Source organism: Clinocottus analis, unplaced genomic scaffold (assembly GCF_023055335.1).
Source record: "Clinocottus analis isolate CAN_PGR_092001 unplaced genomic scaffold, fCliAna1.0.p SCAF_19, whole genome shotgun sequence".
Lineage (NCBI taxonomy): Eukaryota > Metazoa > Chordata > Actinopteri > Perciformes > Cottidae > Clinocottus > Clinocottus analis.
The window spans coordinates 11,895,045-11,916,942 of NW_027175920.1; the positions used below are offsets into that span (position 1 = coordinate 11,895,045).

Here is a 21,898-nt window from a genome sequence, read left to right on the forward strand (position 1 = left end):
TTTCCTTTTCAGCTGTTATTAGTTGTTTGAGTAATTTAACCAAGTTTCTTAATTGTCGTTTCCTCGATTGAACCGGAAGTTGGTCTGCTCCGCCATATTGACCGCCGGACCAAAGCTATTCTGCGAGGAAGAGCGAGGAGGAGCCCCGATCCAGGAGGAGGCCCGATCCAGGAGGAGCCCCGATTCAGGAGGAGGCCCGATCCAGGAGGAGGCCCGATCCAGGAGGAGGCCCGATCCAGGAGGAGGCCCGATCCAGGAGGAGCGAGACCTTCAGGAAGTGTTTTAACGCTGGACACGCCCCCTCCTTGTTCATCAGTTATTTGATTGGACGCTGCAGCTGAACGGACTGCTCGCTACTGTTTCAGAGCCGAGTGAAGACAGATTACACTCAAGTTATATATTACATTTTGTTTCCTGAGTCACTATCTGGTTAAAACACTTTTTACAACTTTAACCAGATTCCTGAGTGTCGAGTTCGATCATTTTTTGATCAATCCATCAATTATGTCTGTTGTGGAAGGATTTTGGGGATTAATCATCTCCCCTAAAACCTGGGTTTAATGAGTTGTGTGCATACACCCTCCATTCAGGACTCCAGAAACAGGAAGTGTGTCGAACCGCTGCAAGAACCTTCACACCCTGAACACAAATAACAAACGATGAGCTGAGGACTCATCGAGAAGCTTTTAAGAGCTCATTCCTGCTGCGCGTCAGCCTGTTTGCTGGCCAGCAGTAGAGACTCACTGGGCTTCCCCCTCTGCTCTGCCTCCTGGGGCTGAATAGAAGCACATGAGGTGTAAAAGAGCATCGGTGTTTGCTGAGCTTGTTGCTGATTAGCGTTGGCTGAGAGTTTCCAATAAGCCGCTCTCTCCTCTGTTTGAAGCTGCGCTGTTCAGGAGAAAAAAAATATATATTGGCTACGGATGTGAGGGGAAGAAAAAAGCTTCAAGACATGACTGGACACCATAATGACTGTTTTTAAGAAAATGTGAGGAAGCGCCATCCTCCGTGAAGCATCAGCTTTTTATTTAACACAACGTGAAGCCCGGAGTCTGAAAGTCTATTCATTTCATACAACGAGGGCGGGTGAAGCCGGCATCACGCTAAGCCGATTACATAGTGGAGAAAGAGTAACTCATGCGGTTCTCCCCGAGGAGCCGACAAATCTAATATGGTGTGAACAGAAAGACGAAGTCAGCGTCAGGTTCGCCGCGTGGGGAGAGAGTCTCCATCGGGTTGAAATGAAATGCTCGAAATGCAGGGTTCAGACACATTGTGACCAATGGATTTCCATGACTTTAAACCAAATATTCATGACCAAACATTTTGTGAAAAAGTGATAAAATGTATTTAAACTAACAATGAGGATTCAAAGCATACAGTACACCTTAAATGACACAAACGAGTGAGAGACAGTAGTTTGATTACAAGAATAAACATGTATATAGATGCCTGTGTGTATGCCCGCTTATATTTTGAGCGTCTTACTTTTAAAAGCGTATTCATTATTGCAAACTCAGCGTAAATGAACTTCATGAACATGAATATAGCACATTTACAAGACTTTTCCAGCTTTTCCATGACCATAAGAACCCTGTAAAGAAGTCTTTAACCCTTCAAACCCGCCTCCTTATCTTCGTCCTACCTGTCTCTTTTGCGTCCGCCCTCCGCTCCTAACTACTAACTACTTCCCCCCTCCCCCCCCCACCTTGTCTCTCAGCGCCTGCCGGCCTCTCCGTAGAAACCCCCTGGGGTTCTCACCCCTCTGCTATGTTGACCGGCCATAAACGGGACACACAGAGGCTCACAACCCTGTCGGCCACTCTAAACACAAGCAGAGACCTCCGAGCAAACACTCCGTAATGACTCAGGCCGATGCGCCGAGAGCCACAAACCGCTGAGCTCAGCTAATGTGCTTTTTGCAGTCTCAACGTGTCGTTCTTTTCTGGTTGAGTGTAAAAAAAGAAAGAAAGAAAAAAGAGGCCCTTCAAGGCTTCCACGCAGCTTTTTGCTGGATATAGTGTGCCTTACATCACACGGATGCACACAGTATCACACTTCACGACACGGGGAAAGGTGGCGTATTGATCGAGTAGAAATACAAGGTCAATCTCATCAGACTTTGCGGCCTCGCTGTGCGTCGGCTGTGACGTGTGACGTGTGACGTGTGACATGTGACATGTGGAAGCTCGACGGGTCCCAGACTGCCCCCGGGGCCTGCAGGCACATGATGGAGGGGCTACTTTATTTCATATTTATTTGAAGGCACTTCTCACAGGAGTTGTCCATCACAGGTAGAAGTGTGATACTTGTACTTGACCTTTGACCGACTCACAGTGGGATTCCTTGGCTAACAGCGCTCCCTGCTGTCTGATTACAGAATAGCAGTCTGTTGAAAATGGATCTTCTTTTCTTTCTTTTTTTCTTCAAGAAAACCAAAAATTTAAAGAACACACAATATATGATTTTGTTTCCCGATGTTTGCTTGAATTATATCTTCGCTTGTATGTGTTTTTAAAAACTTACAAAAAGTAAACATCTGTATAGTGGTGTTAACTTAAAAGGCACATTATGTTCCACATTCTGTACCAGCTAAAGTACCTCCACATAGATGTGATGTACATTTGACCTATGACCCATGACCACCACTTCCATATTGATATTTCAAACCAAAGGGCCAAGATGGAGGAGGAGGAAGAGGAGAAGGAGGAGGAGGAGGAGGAGGAAGAGGAGGAGGTGGAGGAGGAGCTCAGGGATCTCACCTGGACGATCTCAAAAGGTGTCTTCCTGGTTCGTCAGATTAGCTGTGAGTTCGTTGACCTGGCATCCCTGCAGAGGTATACAGCCCTGAGAGAGAGAGAGAGAGAGAGAGAGAGAGAGAGAGAGAGAGAGAGAGAGAGAGAGAGAGAGAGAGAGAGAGAGAGAGAGAGAGAGAGAGAGAGAGAGAGAGAGAGAGAGAGAGAGAGGGAGGGAGGGAGGGAGGGGAGGGAGGGAGGGAGGGAGGGAGGGAGAGAGAGAGAGAGAGATTCAAATACTGGGTGGGAAAAGAAGTCGAATTTCCTGTAAACAGTGTTTTAACCAGAAGTGACTCAGAAAACAAATGTAATGTATAACTTGAATACTTGAGTGTAATATATATATATATATATATATATATATATATATACCACGGGAAAAAAGAGTCAAATATTAATTCTTAACATTGTTAAGCCATTTTTTTAACAATCTTTCTATACACAGGTGACCTTTATATTAATTATTTCCCTGCTTATTGGTCTTAACGTCTGTTGCGTTTGTAGGTTCGTTGTATCTGAAACACACACGTTTGTAGGACTGTCCCACATGTCTTCTTCTTCTTCTTCTTCTTCTTCTTCTTCTTCTTCTTCTTCTTCTTCTTCTTCTTCTTCTTCTTCTTCATTCCTCTCCTCCCCCTCCCTTCCGTCCTTCCTACACCTCTCTGCTCTTCACCCCTCTCTCAAACTGTCAGCCGCTCTGCTCCTGTGATTGAACCCACACAGATTATCAGAATACATTATCCAGATCAATACCCATTTAGCCCTGAGAAGCGAGAGGCCAAGTGAGCTGTGAAGAGGTGCCAGCGTCTGTGGGTCTGCCCCGTTAATCTGCAGGCTGGCATCCTCCATCAAACGGGGAGGGGAGTCTTCCTGAAGCGCCTCAACCAGAGGGCCGGGTCTGTCGCCAACATTAGTCGCTATGGCAACAAATGGAAGGGGTGGGATTTGTGGATGGATGGAGCACAGGGGCAGGAACCGGAGTGTGTGTGTGTGTGTGTGTGTGTGGGGGGGGGGGGGGGGTCTCCCTAGGGTGCTATGTGCTCGGAATAACACGAGTAGCTGGCCAGGGATGAATGGAGGAGAATAAGGAGGCAACACGTCAGCCGAGATACACAAATCACACAGTCAAGCAGCGGAGAGTATGGCACAGTTTGTCCTCTAACACGCCTGAGCGGTGACAGAGACACTTTGAAGTGGAGCTCACGCTTTTGTGTGTGTGTGTGTGTGTGTGTGTGTGTGTGTTGCGATCAATATGAAGCTGTGCCTGCATGGCCTCCAGCGAGCCCCGAGCAGGTGTGGACGCGCATAGCTTAACCCGGTTTGCACATAAACGTCAATCGACATCCAGGACCAGAACCCCAGAAGACCGTCCTCGCTTTGGCAGCGCGCTCGGCCGGCGCCTGACGTCGTACACGCTGCTATTTACTGCTGCTATGTGCGTGGACCGGCGACAGACGCTCGTGTGTAACTCAGGCTCCTCTTGTTTAACACGCGCCATGACGCTTTCTAAAACTTCTGACAAAACCTGACCACGCCAGACCTGGCGCTCAGACGCACCATCCTGAGGGACGGTTTACTGCAGTGCTAATGCTTTTACCAGAAAATATACTGGATTATGATGGAATTTGCCTAAAATCTGAAGCCTATATCCAGAGGACAGAGTTGGAAATGTTGTCCCTTTTTGATGTAATGTGCTTTGAAGAGCCGTTAATAAAACAGCGCGGTATACAGGAAGTGATGTGTTTTTCGTTTTCCACGTATAACATGCACAGTCACAGTCGAAACTAAATCTCCATCAACGGATGAGCTGAGGGGGAGAGACGCCATAGTCCTCCTGCCCCTGTTTGATTGACAAGTGGCCTTTACATCAATCATCAGAGCAGCATTTGAAAGCGATGGAAGTGAAACACAACACGTCTCCCCTCTTTGAAACAGGCTTTTCATCTCTTGATGAATTGCAGCTGGATGCTCATTGTGTATTCAGAGTACCGATAAGCCGCCGCCACCCATGTGTTCGTCTGCTGTCTAAAATAGAAATCGATTGCACCGATAAGTGAAGTCCATTTGTTCAGCAGTGGATTTATCCCCGCATGATGAAAAGGAAAAGAGAACCTGTATAGATCCTGCGCTTCCACCTTCGACCAATTATTCCATCTTTTAATCTGGGTGGGATGGTCTTGTTCTGTTGCTGCAATTTGCCGTCATAACCCCCTCCCCTCCCCCCACCACTCCCGGTCTCCTATTTTCTATCGATCAGAAGATGAGAGGGAGAAAAAAGGCCAGAGTGACACTTCCTCACACATCCTGCTCTCTGAGGGCGTGGATCTCTCTGTGTGTGTGTGTGTGTGTGTGTGTGTGTGTGTGTGTGTGCGTGTGCGCGTGAATGACGTCCATTTAACCATGTGTGTGACTTTCTAATCAATATAGGCTGGATGGGTATTGGCAAGCTCTGATTAAAGACTGTCTGTCAGAGCTTTCAGTCAGTTGCTCCCCACAGAATGGAGACTGCGAGGAGGCGAACACGTCATCCTGTGTGTAGAGTGTGTGTGTGTGTGTGTGTGAGGGTGTGCGTGCGTGTGTGATTGACTAAAAGACAGTGATGGCCGACAGTTGTTGCCTACATTAAATGAACAGCAGTCGTGCAGCGAGAAGACTTGAAGGAATCAATAAAAGTGTCGGGAATTCAACCAGAAATGTAAAGAGATGATTATTAGGGTCCATAGGCTGCGTGTGTGTGTGTGTGTGTGTGTGTGTGTGTGTCAGAGACCTTTTGTTGTTGGATTACTATCATGGCCTCATGTTACCACTGTGTAAGCCTGTCAGCTATCAGGTGACCGTCCATCCCAACATGGCTTTTATGAGTGGAAGGTCAGTTTTCTGCTTGACTTCAATCAGGAAGTGTGAGTCAGCACCTGGCCGCCAGAGACGTCCCTCATCAAAGGAGCCATGGGATCGATTAGGGGTTTTATTCTGGGAAATATTTGGTGCGGCGGCGTACTAATGGAGGAAGAAACCAGGCGCTGCTGTTTGTTCTGACGCGCTAAGACCAACGACAGCTTCAAGTTAATTGCTCGGCAAGACAACGCTTTCCACGGTCGAAAACTTGGATTCAAACGGTGAAAACGAATGGGAAATCAAATGAGCGCGTTCATATGAGCGCGGGGTGCATGCCATTGAATAAGAAAAAGCAGAAATCTGTCACTCTGGAGACAGTGTTTACAAAACAATATGTAAATATTAGGTGAGATTCATGTAAAGCCAAGGTCAGTAAAAACCAGAGACGTCGGTTACGTCTCTTGAGAGCAATGGACTGTGAAGGAACATGTTACATCTCTGTCGGAGCATTTCTTAAAGAAGAACTCCACCAATTTAGCATTATTGCTCTTGTTGGACTTCACAAAGTCTACATTACCATCAATGCAGTTCAACTCGAGTGGCCGGTGGGATTCAACTTGAATTCTACATTTTAGACTGCCCACATCTCTCGCTGCCTTGCATTATACCGTCTGACGCACACGTGGCTCAACGTCGCACCTGTGGTTTGGTTTCTTCCTCGTCTTTGTAGAAGAAGAGCTGATCCTGGCGCAGCACGAACCAGCGGAGCTGCCAGTTCTTCATGATGCTGCGCTGCTTCTTCAGCCAGCCGGCTTTCAGCGCCCCTTCCTGGAGGCTGGGGGAGGCCGGCCGGCACGGCCCCCGGGACACCTCGCCCATCACCATGCTCTTGGACCTGGCTGCAAAAAAACACACACACACACACACAGACATGAAGCAGTTTTACTCTGTGCACACACAAGCAGACATAACGTGAGGGACTGGATGGGTTGAAAGGTGATTGATTTGCTGGTTCTGCTAGATTTCTTTCATTTCGTCGGCTCGTGTCTTTTCATTTGTCTCCCCTCGCAGAAGCTCGCGTTATCCCTCATTGTGCATTCTGTATGCACACACATGCTCCGCCAGGCACTTCGGTCATGGACACGCACAAAAAAAAACAACCCTTGTGCCCCCGGGCGGAGACGTCTCTAGATGAAAGGGGAGTGGGACTGCAGAGAGGCAGCAGGCGCAAATAATAACAGAGAGCAGATTAAAAAAAAAAAAGAAAAGAGATTGCGCTGGGGGAACACACACTCACAAACACACACACACACACACACACACACACACACACACACATAGACATAGCCTCAGGTGACAGGGATCCCCTCCCTTCATTTCAGAGGTCCTTGGGAGAGACTCATTGTGCGTTGCCACAGCCCGATGGAGGCGCGGGGGCGTTGGAGCCGGGATAATAGGACCACATGGGACCGGCTGGCTGCCTGGATCATTCTCAACAAACGAGTGTAACCTGAGCTCAGTCAAGGACGGCTTTGAAAGGGAGGGGATGGCAGCTTTATAGCCGCGTCTCAATGTGATCAGTTTTGTCGCCCGCGGGGGCCGACTGTCCTTGTGTGACATCAGCGGCGGAAAAGAAATAGATTTAAGAGTGCGGCGTGTATCACTTTTGACAATATTTGATCATGATATTTTATCTGTTGACACATGCGGAGTCGAAGATGAAACATCCGGTAAAATATCACAAGATGACAGAGTCATTTCCCTGGCTATCAAACTCTCTGAAAGAGAACTCATTCTATTGGCTAGGCTTCGAGAGTAAATATACTGACAGTTAAAAATGGCAGTTATATATATATATATATATATATATTACTTCTTTTATTTATTTATGTATTTATTTATGTTTATATATACCACATGGGGCCGGCTGGCTGCAGTATATTTTAACATACTGCTCAAACTGTGCATTGAATTCAATATAACTATAAAAAGCCACATTTTCCCTTACGATATCTGGATGATGTCATCATATAATCTCTGTGTTGCAGGCTGTGTGCACAAGCCAATATGGTGGCGTGTAAATTTGTTTAAAACAGTCGTCTTTATAGAGTCCGCGTGTACTATACGGCCCACTTGTGGTGCAACTGCAGTGAAGGAAAAATAAAAAAAAGATTCAAGTGGCATTTAATGTTGCATTCAGAGTCTTGCTCGAGCTCCAAGATGGAAAAGTTCCCGTGTCGCATGTTTGTGCCGAGTAGTATGTCTGTCATTAATTGATCAAAAATGTAATCATAGGCAGTCCTCTTGTTTTTGAAACATTGTTTTTTAATTACAATGGATTTATGAAACACAATGTGCTTTGTGCTGTTGTCTCCATATTGTATTGTATGTCTGTATGTGCTTTTCATTGGTATCTGTGCATATGACAATAAACATATCTTGAATCTTGAATGGACCTGTGCGTCTGAAATAAAGTTGAAAATCGTAAGAATGTTGTGTGTAGGATCAATAAAAAGCACGTCTTTTTTTTCAGTTGAGGATAAATGATGTTACTTACAAAACTAGCTGAAGATATTATATTTAGATATTTAGGGTACATATGATAAAAAAGGTCACGGAGCCGCGACGCAAACAAGGACATGCTATTTGATGATGATGTATAATTTATAGAAATCAATTGTGCAGACATCCTCCCTGCTGCTGTGCGTTATACAAACACACACACACACACACACACACACACACACACACAGATGATCAATGTTTAGATGGGCTAGAGGGAAGTAGCGGGTGTTTGAATGGGGAGGGGGAAGAAAAATCAATGTTTATTTTTTATTGTCTCATCTCTTTCTCCGGCCTACACATCGCCTGAAGGAACGGCTCAAGTCGTTTCTATCACATCACAGCCTTTCCTGGCAGTTTGTTAAAGCCTGTTGATGCTCAGTGATGCGTTGAATGAAGGACGGCTTTTCTAAAGAAAAAGGTGAAGATGTTGTACTTTCAGGTCACCACAGTCACACGCTTTTGGTGAAGTGATTTTCAAGTGTAAAACTTTTTTTCTTTTCTTCTTTTACAGTAAATTGGCTTTTGATGTGTGAACATAGAAATCCTCACACGTTGCAATACGCCAAGTGGAAACGGTCACCGTGTTTTTCATAAAACAAATGACGATGAGAAAAATAAAACATATTCATGTGTTTTTTCGGACATTTGTAGGTTTTCAAGTTCTGTTAACTCACGCCAGTTATTAAATAAACTTAAAACTACAGCGGCAGCTTTAATTAAACTGCTGTTTGCCAATGGCTAATTTTGTAGCTGGCCAAAATATGTCACTTAAAGTACAAAAGGTTTTTTGCGTGATTTTGGATCCAATATTCGCTCTTCTTTTAGCTCTGTTTTGGTCTCCACCAACCCTCAAGGAAAACATTTCCCTTTTTAGCTGCTAAATACTCCATTTTGTTGACCAAATGCTATGTTGGTTCAGTACTGAGTTATACCTTCCACATCCTTTCATAAAAATATTGAAAAGTTGGGTTACAAGCCGCTACTACCTTCAGTAGGTGTCCCCGCTGTAGCCAGCTAGCTCACTGCTAGCTCCCTCTTAGCTTCTGCTAGTTCTCTGACAACCGCCAAAGGTAGCGGGACCAGCCTCGGCTCGACGGCCATCTAGGGCAGAGAGGAAGCTAGCAGCAGCAGCGCTAGCTTGCTACAGCGGGGGCAACCACCGATGGTAGTAGCGGCTTGTAACCCGACGTTTACGGTAGTGCAGTAGAAACCTAAAACAATCAGATGTTATAATGTGACTCTATAACATCTGCTCTATTTTCACTTTAATGATAATCACCGTGGTCTGATGAGGACATGGCTTGTTAAAAGTAATTTAAATACCATGTGCAAGGTGACTTATTCAGGTTTTCATTGTTTTTAATCCCCTTTTCCTTCGACCTTTCCTTCCTTCCTTTATCCATAATGGTTATGTTTTAATAGCCATTCTTACCCATTATTAATGTCCTGCCCTCTCTCTCTCTCTCTCTCTCTCTCTCTCTCTCTCTCTCTCTCTCTCTCTCTCTCTCTCTCCCTCTCTCTCTCTCTCTCCCTCTCTCTCTCTCTCTCTTTCTCTCTCTGTCTCTCTCTAGCGTGTCTCCTCTTGGCTTCTCTCATTTATCCATCTTGTGTTAATTCCAGTATTTTCCAGAGCTCGCTCTGATTCTTCTCTCTTACGTTCAGCCCCGCTGGTCCTGTTGAATCAAAGCTCTGTTATTACTGAGAGCACATAGCGCACGCACAAAAGTGGATCCTTGTTCTCATCTCTGGCACCTTATCTGAGTCCTTTTGTAGCATAAATTAGTTCTTGGATTTGAAGCACATTTCCATCACGTTTAAAAAGTATATATAGAAATATTTTCACACATTTTTCGAGATGATACTTCTTGCATTGTTAAGCGGTCATAATTGCTTTTTGCAAATGGGGGCAATGCGTCACAGTGGTTTTAGTTCTGCCTGTAAGCCTGTGAGCACTCAATATTTGTATTAAAAACCACATCAGAGCGCTGCATGTTACATCTTCAATCAACAACAAGCTAATGTTGTTGTTGTTTGTTTCTTACATCCGCAGCTCTCTTACCTGCAATTGAACGATACTGACCATATATATGAACTATAATCCAGAGTACTGCCGATATCTACATTACAAGCATACATGCATGGACACTGTACTACTCTGGATCATCTTTTGATGCCAGGCATTATACTATGTGGGCTCAAAGAACGGTCACAACACAGTTCTTGAGTTTCCCAATGGCTTCCCAACCTCTGCATTTATGGATTATCTCTTAAATAAATGTAGAATTTAAAGATTGTACTCGTGTGATCCCCATCTATATCTTACTCCCACTGCCACCGTCTCCCTTTTCTCTATCCGTCAGTGTCTCACATCAGTGTGGACTGAACCTTTCAACCTATGAGGGTGTCTTACGCCTTATTCCTTCAACTAAAAGGGACACTTACCTTCCCCATAACCCCACTTTCTTTCATTCACTCTTTCTTCCTTTCTTTCTTCCTTTCTTTCTTCTCTCTTTTTTTTCAATCCATCCCAACTCTGCCAGTGTTAGCATAAAAGAGCCCCACTGTGTAACACTTCAGCTGTTTGGATCACGGACTGAATGGAACATACACTGGCCGATGAGTCATGCCTGAGTCACAACTGATTTGTGTGTGTGTGTGTGTGTGTGTGTGTGTGTGTGTGTGTGTGTGTTAGTGACTACCCAGAGCGGCATGTTGGACCTTTTGCTCACAGTGATTCAGACCTTCCTTGGCTTGGGTGGAGCTGCTCTGTGGTCACTTCTACTATCAACTCCAGCGCTGAAAAGAGGCTGTTTTACTGTAAAAGCTTATAGCATAATCACTGCAGTTCACCAAAACAGAGAGCGCATGTGTGACCCATTCATTTAGCGAGTCCAATAATTGGTGCTCAACATCAGGCCCGTCTGTGTGCAGATGCGCAGTGTTCATCGTGACGCGCCCCCCCAATGACAATTTATGTCAATTGGTCACGGCAGAATAATTTCTTCGGAGCTGAATTATTCAACAACACCAGATGGATTGGCGACTCATTCTGTCATGATATCAACATGATATCATGAACGTGTTTTTATGTGTGTGTGTGTGTGTGTGTGTGTGCGTGTGTGTGTGTGTGTTCGTGTGTGCATGTGGTGGTGGGGGGGACAATGAGTGGATTTATAATTTTTTTTTTGTTCAACTTTGATCACTTTGACATGCACTGTTGACCAATAGAAAGTCATTTGGGCAGTGCTTTTTGTCTGTGCGTTTTTGCTTTTTGTTTGCCGGAAGTCCAAAATGGAGAAAGACATTGTAGCTTATTAGATATGCTAATCTGAGTTGTTGCCTCTCCACAAACGAGGAAGGGATTTTCAAGAGTGAAGAGGTAGCGGTCAGGGGCTTTTTTTTGACATACCACACTATAAAATTTAAATGACATACTAAAGAAATACGTTTTTTTTACACTTTAGTTGTGACTGACTAGCTTTGGCCGGCTACAGTTGTGCACCAATTAGCCCAGTAGCCACAATACATCACCATGAGCATATACAGCCTAAACAGTCAGCATGGCTGGATTACACTACAAACTATGCCTGATGTGTAATTTGGGTGACTGACCTGAAGGCTGCTAGAAATCCACACTACCTGAGGTTCTGTAGTTTCTGTCAATTTGCCCAAGTGCAATATATTTATTCCTGATCTGCCACAGGAAGTGACCAATCAAACGAGAAATGCAAATATTGAAATGAAGAGTCTCCTATAGCACCCTGTCCATACATTAAAAGTAATTGTAAATGCCAACAAATGGTTGTCTGCAGAGCACAAGCCCCCTGTGATGTCAGTTGTACATTTATCATCAGCGGGAACAGGGATGTATGGCTCATGCGCATTGTGGAGGAGCCCATCCATTAGCATGGCGAGGCAGGTACTCCACAATAGCTCGACAAAACTACGGCAATGGCTAAATCACACACACACACACACACACACACACAAGCGCGCGGGCATGTTGGAGGAATTCAATTTCATTAATCTGGTTGTTGTGTGGTGATTTATGGCTCCCTTGAAAATGGCACAGAGAGTTACAGGTGCATCAGTGCGTGGCTTCCAGTTAGCCCATCACTGCTGATTAATGTGTTATCCATTATGTGTGTGCGTGTGTGTGTGTGTGTGTGTGTGTGTGTGTGTGTGTGTGTGTGTGGCAGCCCTTCCTGATGAGCTGGAGGTGTGGCCAATAATATACAGCCCGTATACACGGGAAGACTGCAGTGGAGCGGGTCTGATCTGCAGCAGCGGGGGTGCTGCATATCTGTGCATTTCTGTGCATGCTATCATCTCCACATGCTCATTACCGGAGTGTGTCAGTGTGTGAACGTTTCATCCATGCGGCACGTTCTTCTTGCTCCCCAGTATCTCGTCGTTGGCGTTCATTTATATGCCCCGGAAAGGCAGGATGTCAGGGTGTTGCTACATGTGCAGGACTTTGATCACAAAACCATGGTAACGCAGATCAAAAAAAAAAAAAAAAAGACACAGCATGAGAATGAAGCAGCTGATATGTGGGCCATTAAAGCTGCTATATATGGTGCCGGCCAAAGAAAAGTGCAATGCCGTTGCATGTTACTGAAGCAGAAATTCACGATGAATGAATCCCTATTTATTAAAAGGCTTCGACTGGCATCCTCGATTCGGGGCCAATTGGGTTTTTACTGACACAAGCATTTCCAATTATGAGTTGCTCTAAAAGGACGGCATATTCTCATTATAATTTAATCACCCCCTCAGGGGCAGATCCAAATAATCAGTTGGGAAATGATGTTCAAGCAATAGTTCAACATTTTGGGAAAACCCACTTATTTGCTTTTTTCGTTAGATCAAACAATTGGTACCCACTCCGCTCCTCATTTCTTACAGCTACATTCTGTACAGAATAAACAGACAAGGTACTATGTGTTCATTAGGGAGCTTAAGAGGTGCCCCCGGCTTCCAGTCTTTACGCAAAGCTAAGCTAACGGTCTTGGTCTCCAGAGCACAGACACGGCGGCGTCAAATCTTCTCACCCAACTCTCGCTAAATAAAAAACAAACGAGACGCATTTCTCAAAATGTGAAACACTTTCTTTAAGTGGAACTCAGTGGAGAAAATAATGTAGCTATGTAGCCATTTTAGCTAGCCTCAGAGAGAAGACAAGCTAACCTCCAGAAGTGGAAAAAGACTTACATGCTGCGTTTCTAAGCCAGTTAGCTCATCACCTGCTAGTCAAACATGAGCTCATAAAAAGCATGCGTAAGCTAGTTAGCTTTTCCGCTGACCTCCTAGCATCATGAATGTCATGCTTGATCAATAAAGAATAAAAATTCAATGACATTTATCGTATTGATTCATTCTGAGTGTCCTCTGAGCGTCCGACGGGGTTCAGTCATCTAAAATGTCACTCGCTCACTGGTCGGCGGTGCCGTCCCTTCCTTGACCCGCTCTGACCTCGGCCGAGCATCTACTGCGCTCCTACATCTGCCACATACCCGTTTATGCATGGTTTGTGTTGCTTCGTGCAACAAATGTGACGCCGCCAGCAGTGGAGCGCCAATTTTGCAGGAGGCTATGCTGGGAATGCTTCTCACGCAGATTCAGAGAGACGCTTTAATAATCGCTTCAATTTTCACCGCTTTAACGGAAATGCTGCGAGGCTGAGCGCCGTCAAGATCGATTCTTTTTGGCGTACCATATTGTGTACATGGTCTGCTGTAAACGCACTTTCCACCACTTTACTCACCGAATAAAAAATAAATGAAAAAAGTAGAATGCAACTGATGTTCGTTAGAAGTATTTCACGCGGCGTCACGTGATGTCCTAATCAATCGAGCGCTAATTTACAAGGTGTACACAGCGAATCCACTCATCTTCATCGAGCCAGTTGAGCCTGCTCTTAATACATGCAAATACAGATTTAATCCACTTTGCTACCAATTTCATGCCCCTCCGGCGAGAGGGGATCTACACATCACTCGCCCATTCTTGGGAACTATTCATTTCATCCAAATCAGATCCAGCTGCATAATTGCGGTCATGGAGATTTGTGCCGAGGAAGGAAACACACGCATACACATGGACTTATTAATACATCCTACCAACGCAGACACACACACACACACACACACACACACCAGCAGCAGCTGACAGCAGCCTGATACCGCTCAGCATTACAGTGATGAAACTACAGATGCTGCACACTCCTTTTAATAGGATTCACACTGGCAGCATTGACCAGCTGTAGTAGAATGCTAATGTACGCTGGTGCTCTCCTGCGTGGGCAGACCTCCCGCTTCATTCAGAAATATGTGAGAAGAATAGATGGAGTGGGGGCTGGGAGTCTTTCTGCAGACGTGTTCCTGTGTAAATACAGAATTTCTGAGAGAAAGATAAAAGCACTTCATTAAAAGACATTTGTAAAAGTGCAGGTAAAAGCATCACTAACGCTTCCCATAAAACACATGCAGTGTCACGACAGAGTTGTGCATGAATGAGCAGCGACTGCAGGCGCTGTGGATGGGAAGGCAAAACGAACAGAGTCCTACCTCTCCTGGTTTGTCTGATCTTTGGGCTCAGCATGGCTGTCATCGCTCGTCCGCGCACTCTCCTCTCGGCATGTTCGTGTACATCCAAGCGCACCCCACCCCTGTCTCTCCCTCTGCCTCTCTGTGCCTTTCGCCTCGGTCCTCCTCTTCCCTCTCTGACCTTCTGCAGTGCGTCCGGGCAGCTATTAGGGTGGGGGGGGGGAGGGTTGGGTGAGCAGGGGAGGGGAGGGGAGGAGAATGGAGAGAGATGGGGGTGGTGAAGGAGAGGCAGGAGGAGGGGGAGGTCCCCCACTTTTATTTTTTCTGCGCACACACACACACGCCCAGTGGCCTCCTCCACCCCTCCCTGTTACATTATTCATAGCGGTACATCCGCTTGGGGTTGATGGAGGAGGAGGGTTCTTTTGGGGGGGGGGGGTCTACATCACCGGCTAACAGATGCCGGGTTTTTAAGTGTTGTTATGTCCTGCTTTTCTTTTCCAGAAAGATCTGCATGTTTGTAAAGGGGAGAGAAATGGAAGGGGAGGGGGTGTTCATCTGGCAGGTGTCTCCTCCTTCTGCACCTAATTAAGCTGTAGCGGTCTTCATCTTGTCTCCACCTCCTTCCCTTAATCACTCATTTTAGCCCCCATCCTCCCTCAGCCTACTCTCATTTTCTTCCTGCCTCTCTCTTGCCATCACCTTTTTTGATATTTTTTTTTTCTCTACCCACCTCAATTCCTGTTCTACTTCCATAAACGTCAGACTCTACTCTCTTTTCTTGTCCTCTTAATTACATCCCTGAACTGTTTTTTTTGGGTTTTTTTGCCCCTGCCTCTCTCGGCTGTCCAAGAAAGACGATGCCTTCAACTCAAAGACGGACGTGGGAAATTCCCAGCTCGTACAGTAGGTCGTAATTACATCCTCCAGGCATTCTCTGACACAACTCAGAAAAAGTGAGGGGGAGAAAAGAAAAATACTGTTCCTTTTTTCTGTCAGACAATGTCATGTCGCCTCGAGCTACTACGGTGGCCTATAATTGGCCGGAGAAAGTGAGAGTGTGGCAGCGTGGTAGCGAGGGAAATTGTAGCCAAGATGAAAAATGTCAGCGCAGTGTTCATTTTGGCACCTTTTGGAGTTGAGTGCAGTTTAAGTCTTTTATCAAAAATGTGATTCAGTTTGTGTAGGATTTTAACGTTCTCCAAGGCTCCGGTGAATATTATAAGAAAACATTGACTCCAGGAAGAGATTTAGAATCCGTTATCTCTTTAGAAATCCTTCTTAAAACACATTTCATCCATCCATCCATCTATCATTTCATTTCATTTTATGAATGTATTCATTTAATCTTGTTTCTTATTGCTTTTAATATTTCACATCTGGCACCGTTTTTTATCAGAGTTTACATTTTCACCTTAGTTTGTATTACTTTTATTGAGCTTTCTTTTGTTAACTACCTTTGTAAACTCTGTTTTTAAACATGCATTTTGTTATTATTATTATGAATATTGTGTCTGACAGCCTAGATTAGACCTAATCCTGAATTTAAGATAGAAACATCGATGACTAGAAGTGTTTAGTGTTATCTGCAACCTTTGACTATGTTTATTAGCATTAGCTTCCTTTTTTTGGTCTACTAGTTGTCCAAACTGTTTTGTTGTTACTTCTTGTCTCATTTTCAGTAGGTCTGCAGATTAATTTAGTTCATTCTGCAATAAAAAATGTTCGACGTACACAGCACAGTGGACTGCAGCTAGTCGAGGCTAGCTAGCCTTACGGCTAATTTACTGACATCTTTCCTATTGTTTCCTATCTGTTTTGATGCTCCAACAACTTAAGAAAATAACTACTAGCCTGCTAAAAGCTATAACTGTGTATCTTGACTCGTGACTTTTTGTCAACAGGCATGAAAAATTAAAAAAGTAAACTTTTTATTATTTTATATTCTTATAAATGTTTGTTGTTCTACACTTTGGCTTTCAAACGTCTAATTTGTTTTTGTATCAACTTTACTGATTCTGTAATAAGTCTGCCTCTGTAAAACTGTAATAATATAATATAATGTGTGACTCCACACATCTATACTGCCTGTAGAATAACACTTTGCATTAGTTCAGCTCTCCATTTGGCCATCTTTTATTGTATCATTTAGTTTTAATTGGAAAGAAATACAATTGGTCATAGTCTCAATTTCAAACATTACATTGTATTTGAGTTTTAGATCACCTTCAACGTCAATGAATGTCATCAACAAATATGTTATGCCATTGACAGAGGACGAACCAGAAAGTGCCATTTTAAAAACCAGCCTTCTTTTTTGCAATAACTAAAATAGCCTTCAAAATAAGATTTTCCTCCAGGCGGGGAGTACAAAAAAAGCCTTTTTTTTGTTTTGTTTTCTTTTCTTTTGTTTTCTTTCCTGCACACATTTCTGCTTTTGAGGGTTGTTTCTGTATCTGATGTAGAAATGCCCTGCTCTCAATCTTCCCTGAAAGGCAGCATCAGACCTGTCATTGCTGTTTGCAGCTGTGCGACAGCAGCCGGGCTTCCCTCCTCCTCCAGTGTGCAGGGGATAATAGCCTTAAGTCCTGCGCTGCAATTGAATCAGAGCTGGCCTCACAACAACCACAGCTGCTCTTATTACAGAGCTAAGAGGGAGAGAGCGACGCAGAGGGGTTGGAAGTGTGTGTGTGTGTGTGTGTGTGTGTGTGTGTGTGTGTGTGTGGCCTCACATAACGTACATGCACATGTACACACAAGCTAACTAGCTGTTAAAATGAATCAGCAAATGCGAAGACAGATCTACCGCGCGCGCGCACATACACACAGAAAGTAGAGCCAAAATGAAGCTGACGGAAACAGAGATGGGGTCAAGCAAGCTGAAATGAAACATAGAAAGAGGCCACACACAAAACACACACAGACACACACACACACACACACACACACACTGACAAGAAAACCAAGAAGCCCTAGAGCGCCAGTGTTTGGTTTAAAGACTGAGGTTGGGTGAAAGCAATGTGGCCACACCATCATGGGTGTGGCTCTGGGATTTGGTTGCCTCCACATTTATCACCCAAATCATCCTCACAGTGTTCTGCGATCACAAAACGGGCTGTTGGACAAAAGAGGAAGACACAGGGAGGTGAGAAGAGGACAAAACATGGGCGTTTGAAACCACACTCGAGAGACGAAAAGCAGAGTTGCGAACTCCTCGGTGCTCAACCACAGCTTTCCTGTTTTTGTTCTGGCCCGTGGGCCGCTCTCTACGTGCACTTCATTGGCACCTTAACCACACACACAAGCATCCACGGCTATTTCTGAGGCTATTACAGCTTGCAGCCACGGCCATGGGATTCAGTGAGAATGAAGAAAGTAAAAGGAAACACTGGCTAATTCTACAAACACAGGAAATGTCAGCCGGTCTGGAGACTCACGTTACCGTCACATGTCTCCATCCAGCTGCTCTTCCTGTAATTTGGCTAAACTAGTGCCGTGCCTGTTCAGTGCGGGCCAAATTCACAACAACTTAAAGTCTAAGTTGCAATGCACTGTGCAATTTACTGCACAAGAGAGACCACCCACTTCCTCCTCGGTAACCTGCGCATCTGCCCTGTAGTCGACTACACCCGAGCTGCCGGGTACTGACCGACAGCTAACGCTAGCAGTTAGCAAATAATAGTCAGAATCCTTCAGTTATATTTTGGGAAAACGTCCCATCAGCACCTTCATTAAACAGGATCTTTGCACATCCAGGGCCCAGCAGCAGCTTGTCCTGTCAGTCTGTGAAATCACATTAGCCCCGCAGCCAAAGTGAGAGCTTTTAATAGGATCACTTTAAATGACATCCGATATCTTCGGCTGTAATTGTCTGACGCGATGGGCAGTTGGTCATTATCACTATAATTAGACAAGTACATAGTAATTCCAATGAAATACCATTCCTCTTTTTAAGGTAATGAGGAGAATAATGAAAAGGTTTTAAAGCTCTTATCACTGAACGAAAAATAGATTTAGTCATATTAAATACATTTTCAGATTCTCTAAAGTGGATTTAGTTAAATACTGATAGTATTTGCCTGATATTTCCTAAACATCCAAAACAAAGTTATTGCTCATCTGACAGACATATGTCAGCACCAATATAAAGACCTTTCTGAGAACTAATACTAAAATATTATACAATAAATGAAAGCCATCAGGAGAGACGTTGACGTCATCTACATGGTGGTCGGTTAAAATACTATGAAATTGTAATCTTGCCAAAATGAGGCAAATATAAAGAAACTTAGTAAATGTATTTGTCTCATTAGCAGTCTGATTCCCCGGATGGCCGTAAGCCTGCCATCGGCTACGTACTTCTCCTCTACTTTCTGAGGGCCCCGTCTGTGCAACCTTGGGTTAGTGCCGCCTCAGATGTAATTGATTTAAATGAACACACACTAGCCAGAACGTAGTTATACCAGAATAAAGCGTGGAGCCGTACCTTTCTATAGCGACGACACAGCGCTGTGGAGGTCTGAATATGCAAGACTATCTGGTTAGCACCCGAGCTAGCTATACGTTTTGACCGTTAGCAAGCCAACTAGCTTACATACCACGTTCCCAACTGCAATTGTACCCAACATGCCACTCAACATGGTGAATTGCACAACAACAAAACCCTTCACATGGAAATGAACATGTGTATAAGCATGCCATGTTGAAAAGGCGACATTTGAAGTACCTCTGCTCTATCACTGTGCTCATCCTCCTTTTGTTACCACCGAGGTCAAATCATGTCACTGAGGATGAACCATGCTTGGAATGCTAACGAGTCCTCTGAATAAACAATGTGGAGAACACCTTTTAAATAATGAATACTGAGGATTAAAATTTAATATTGGCATAGATGGTCTGCGCTACGACAGACCAGCGGCTACTGGAGGTGTCACTGTTGATTTAGCATCAGTTATAGATCGCCATGGATTGCATGTGATGGACCTCATCAGTCAGTCACCGGGAGCTATATTGACGTTAACTCAGCCTCTCTGAATAATGTAATTGAAATCAGGTTTTATTTCTATAGAGCATTTTTATTAATGTGACCCAGAATAAACAGTCAGAGACCACAATACCAAAAATCTATATTTTATTGACAATGGAATAAAAGACTTGTGGCCACTCCACAAGCAAGTTTCAAGAGAAGGCCTAAATGCAGGTTTTATTAAAAGAGGGGTGGAGCAAATCATACAATTAATACATAATCATATCAATAAATGAACGAGCAAAGAAAATAAACAAGGTGGGGGGCTAAACTGCTCACTAAGGGAGGTCAGTGTAGGAAATAAAAAATATATATAAAAAAAATATATCCAAAAACCACCACAGCACACAGGAGCAAATCAAATCAATTTGACCTCCTCACAGCAAGGGAAGGTGTCTTAAACAACTCAATAAAATATATATGCAAGATGGCTGCTCTACCCCTTCAGCACAGCACAAAACTGATAACTTAAGAAGACTACAGAAGATTACAACTCAAAAAGTCTGAGAAAAACAGTGGTTGAGCTGCTCTAGTGTCTTTGTTTCGAAACTAAAAGAAACAAAAACACTGTAATATACTAAAGGAAACTTTACAAAAACATTTGACACAACATGCAATATAAAAGTCAGTAATCTACCTTGCTAAACTGTCCCCTCCCCATTGAAGACATGCAGGTGACTGGACGGTCAGAAAGAAAGGCCCAGGTGATCTTCCCTCGCCTTTTTTAGACTCCGCCCCTTTGCCTGGGTCCTAATGCGAGACCATCTATTACCTGTCTTCACGGTGGCGTCAGACTCAGGCCATGTAACACTGCACTATAAAAGGATTTTATGACTGTGATGATGCATGTGGATGTATCAGCTACCTTCATTTTGTAAACATCCTCTCAATTAATGTTCCAGAAAATGTAATCAATTTACTTTCAATAGACGGCACTTTGCAGCCTAAATATAAATTATAAACAAATATAAACAACCGCCTTCTTCAGTTAGCCTGACTAGAATTAACCAGAAAAAAGACGAAACTCAGACAATTAAACAATAATGACAAACGGCGAGCATTAATAAGCCATGTGAAAAATAAATAACCAAAAACAGACAACGCAGTGTAACATATAAACTCCATAGCGGCACAGCCACAAACACATTTTAAAGCGAAAAAGAGAGCCGCAAAGTTTTTTACACACTATGTTGTGCACACCCACGCACAACACCGACAAGGTGATGTTCTCTGGAGTGGAGCCATGACAGCGTGTTGTTGCCCTCACCTGTCTGAGCGGCTTGCTGGGAGCGCTGTCCACCAACTAATCCTGCTTTATAGAGCTGTTCCATTATTCACTTATTTTCCATTGCGAGAGTCCACTCGACCCGACTGTTTCTCTATCGTTGTCACACACAAGATTTACCCCTCACCCTTTTTCTTTTCTCTGTTTACAGAAACAAGAGCATATGTAATTGGTTATTTCATCACCTGTACACAATATCTTGATAATTATTCCGCGTGTATTCTGTTAAATATGTAATTTGTCACCCTATTCTATTTGCAGTCACAAAATGCTGCATAAGAAGAAAAGTTACTTACATTGCACTATTACAACCTCTGACACATTTTAATTATACCTTGGCTAATAGGCAATGTGCCATTGGACAAAGTGATTCCACATTTTGTTCATTAAAAGCCTCTCTCTGTCAAGTATCAGTCTCTCATCTCACGTCCTTAATTAGAAGAAAGGATATTTAATTGGTGCTCATTAGCAGAGAAGTGTGAGTGACTGAAGAGACATAAATACAGCAGACAGGTGTTTCCCTGTGAGGTCTGTCTGTCTTTAAGTCCGTCTGTCTGCCTCTCTCTCTCTCTCTAACCCCCTCTCTCCTCCCATTATCCTCCTTCAGTACTCTGTCACTGACAATTAGCACAGGGCCATGACTTCATCCACTAATGGTTATGAGAGGAGCGGCCCGGACAGCAGACTGTGGCGTATGCAATATGGATGGAAGACCTTCTGCCTGTCTGACCGTGTTTCTGTCTCTGTGTCCGATTTCACTCAGTCCTTTGCATTGTTCAGAAGACAAAGCAGGCCATATAAAATGAGTTCAGAAGCCAATAGTGGAGGTCCACAGAGAGGCAGC

At 44.1% G+C, this 21,898-nt stretch overlaps 1 protein-coding gene across 2 annotated transcripts; it reads right to left on the minus strand.

The window, feature by feature from the left end:
• Positions 1–2,764: 2,764 nt before the first annotated feature.
• LOC137789800 (rho GTPase-activating protein 22-like) lies at positions 2,765–14,925 on the minus strand. 2 transcript variants are annotated; one of them, XM_068583592.1, is made up of 3 exons: positions 14,765–14,925; positions 6,330–6,529; positions 2,765–2,847 (listed from the first exon to the last, which is right to left on the minus strand). In XM_068583592.1, exons 1-3 carry the CDS (start codon positions 14,805–14,807, stop codon positions 2,773–2,775), a joined length of 318 nt encoding a protein of 105 aa, XP_068439693.1. In that variant the 5' UTR covers positions 14,808–14,925; the 3' UTR covers positions 2,765–2,772. The 2 variants fall into 2 exon arrangements, with proteins under 2 accessions (XP_068439693.1, XP_068439694.1); XM_068583593.1 differs by lacking the exon at positions 2,765–2,847 and having other exon boundaries at positions 6,318–6,529.
• Between the last annotated feature and the right edge of the window lie 6,973 nt (positions 14,926–21,898).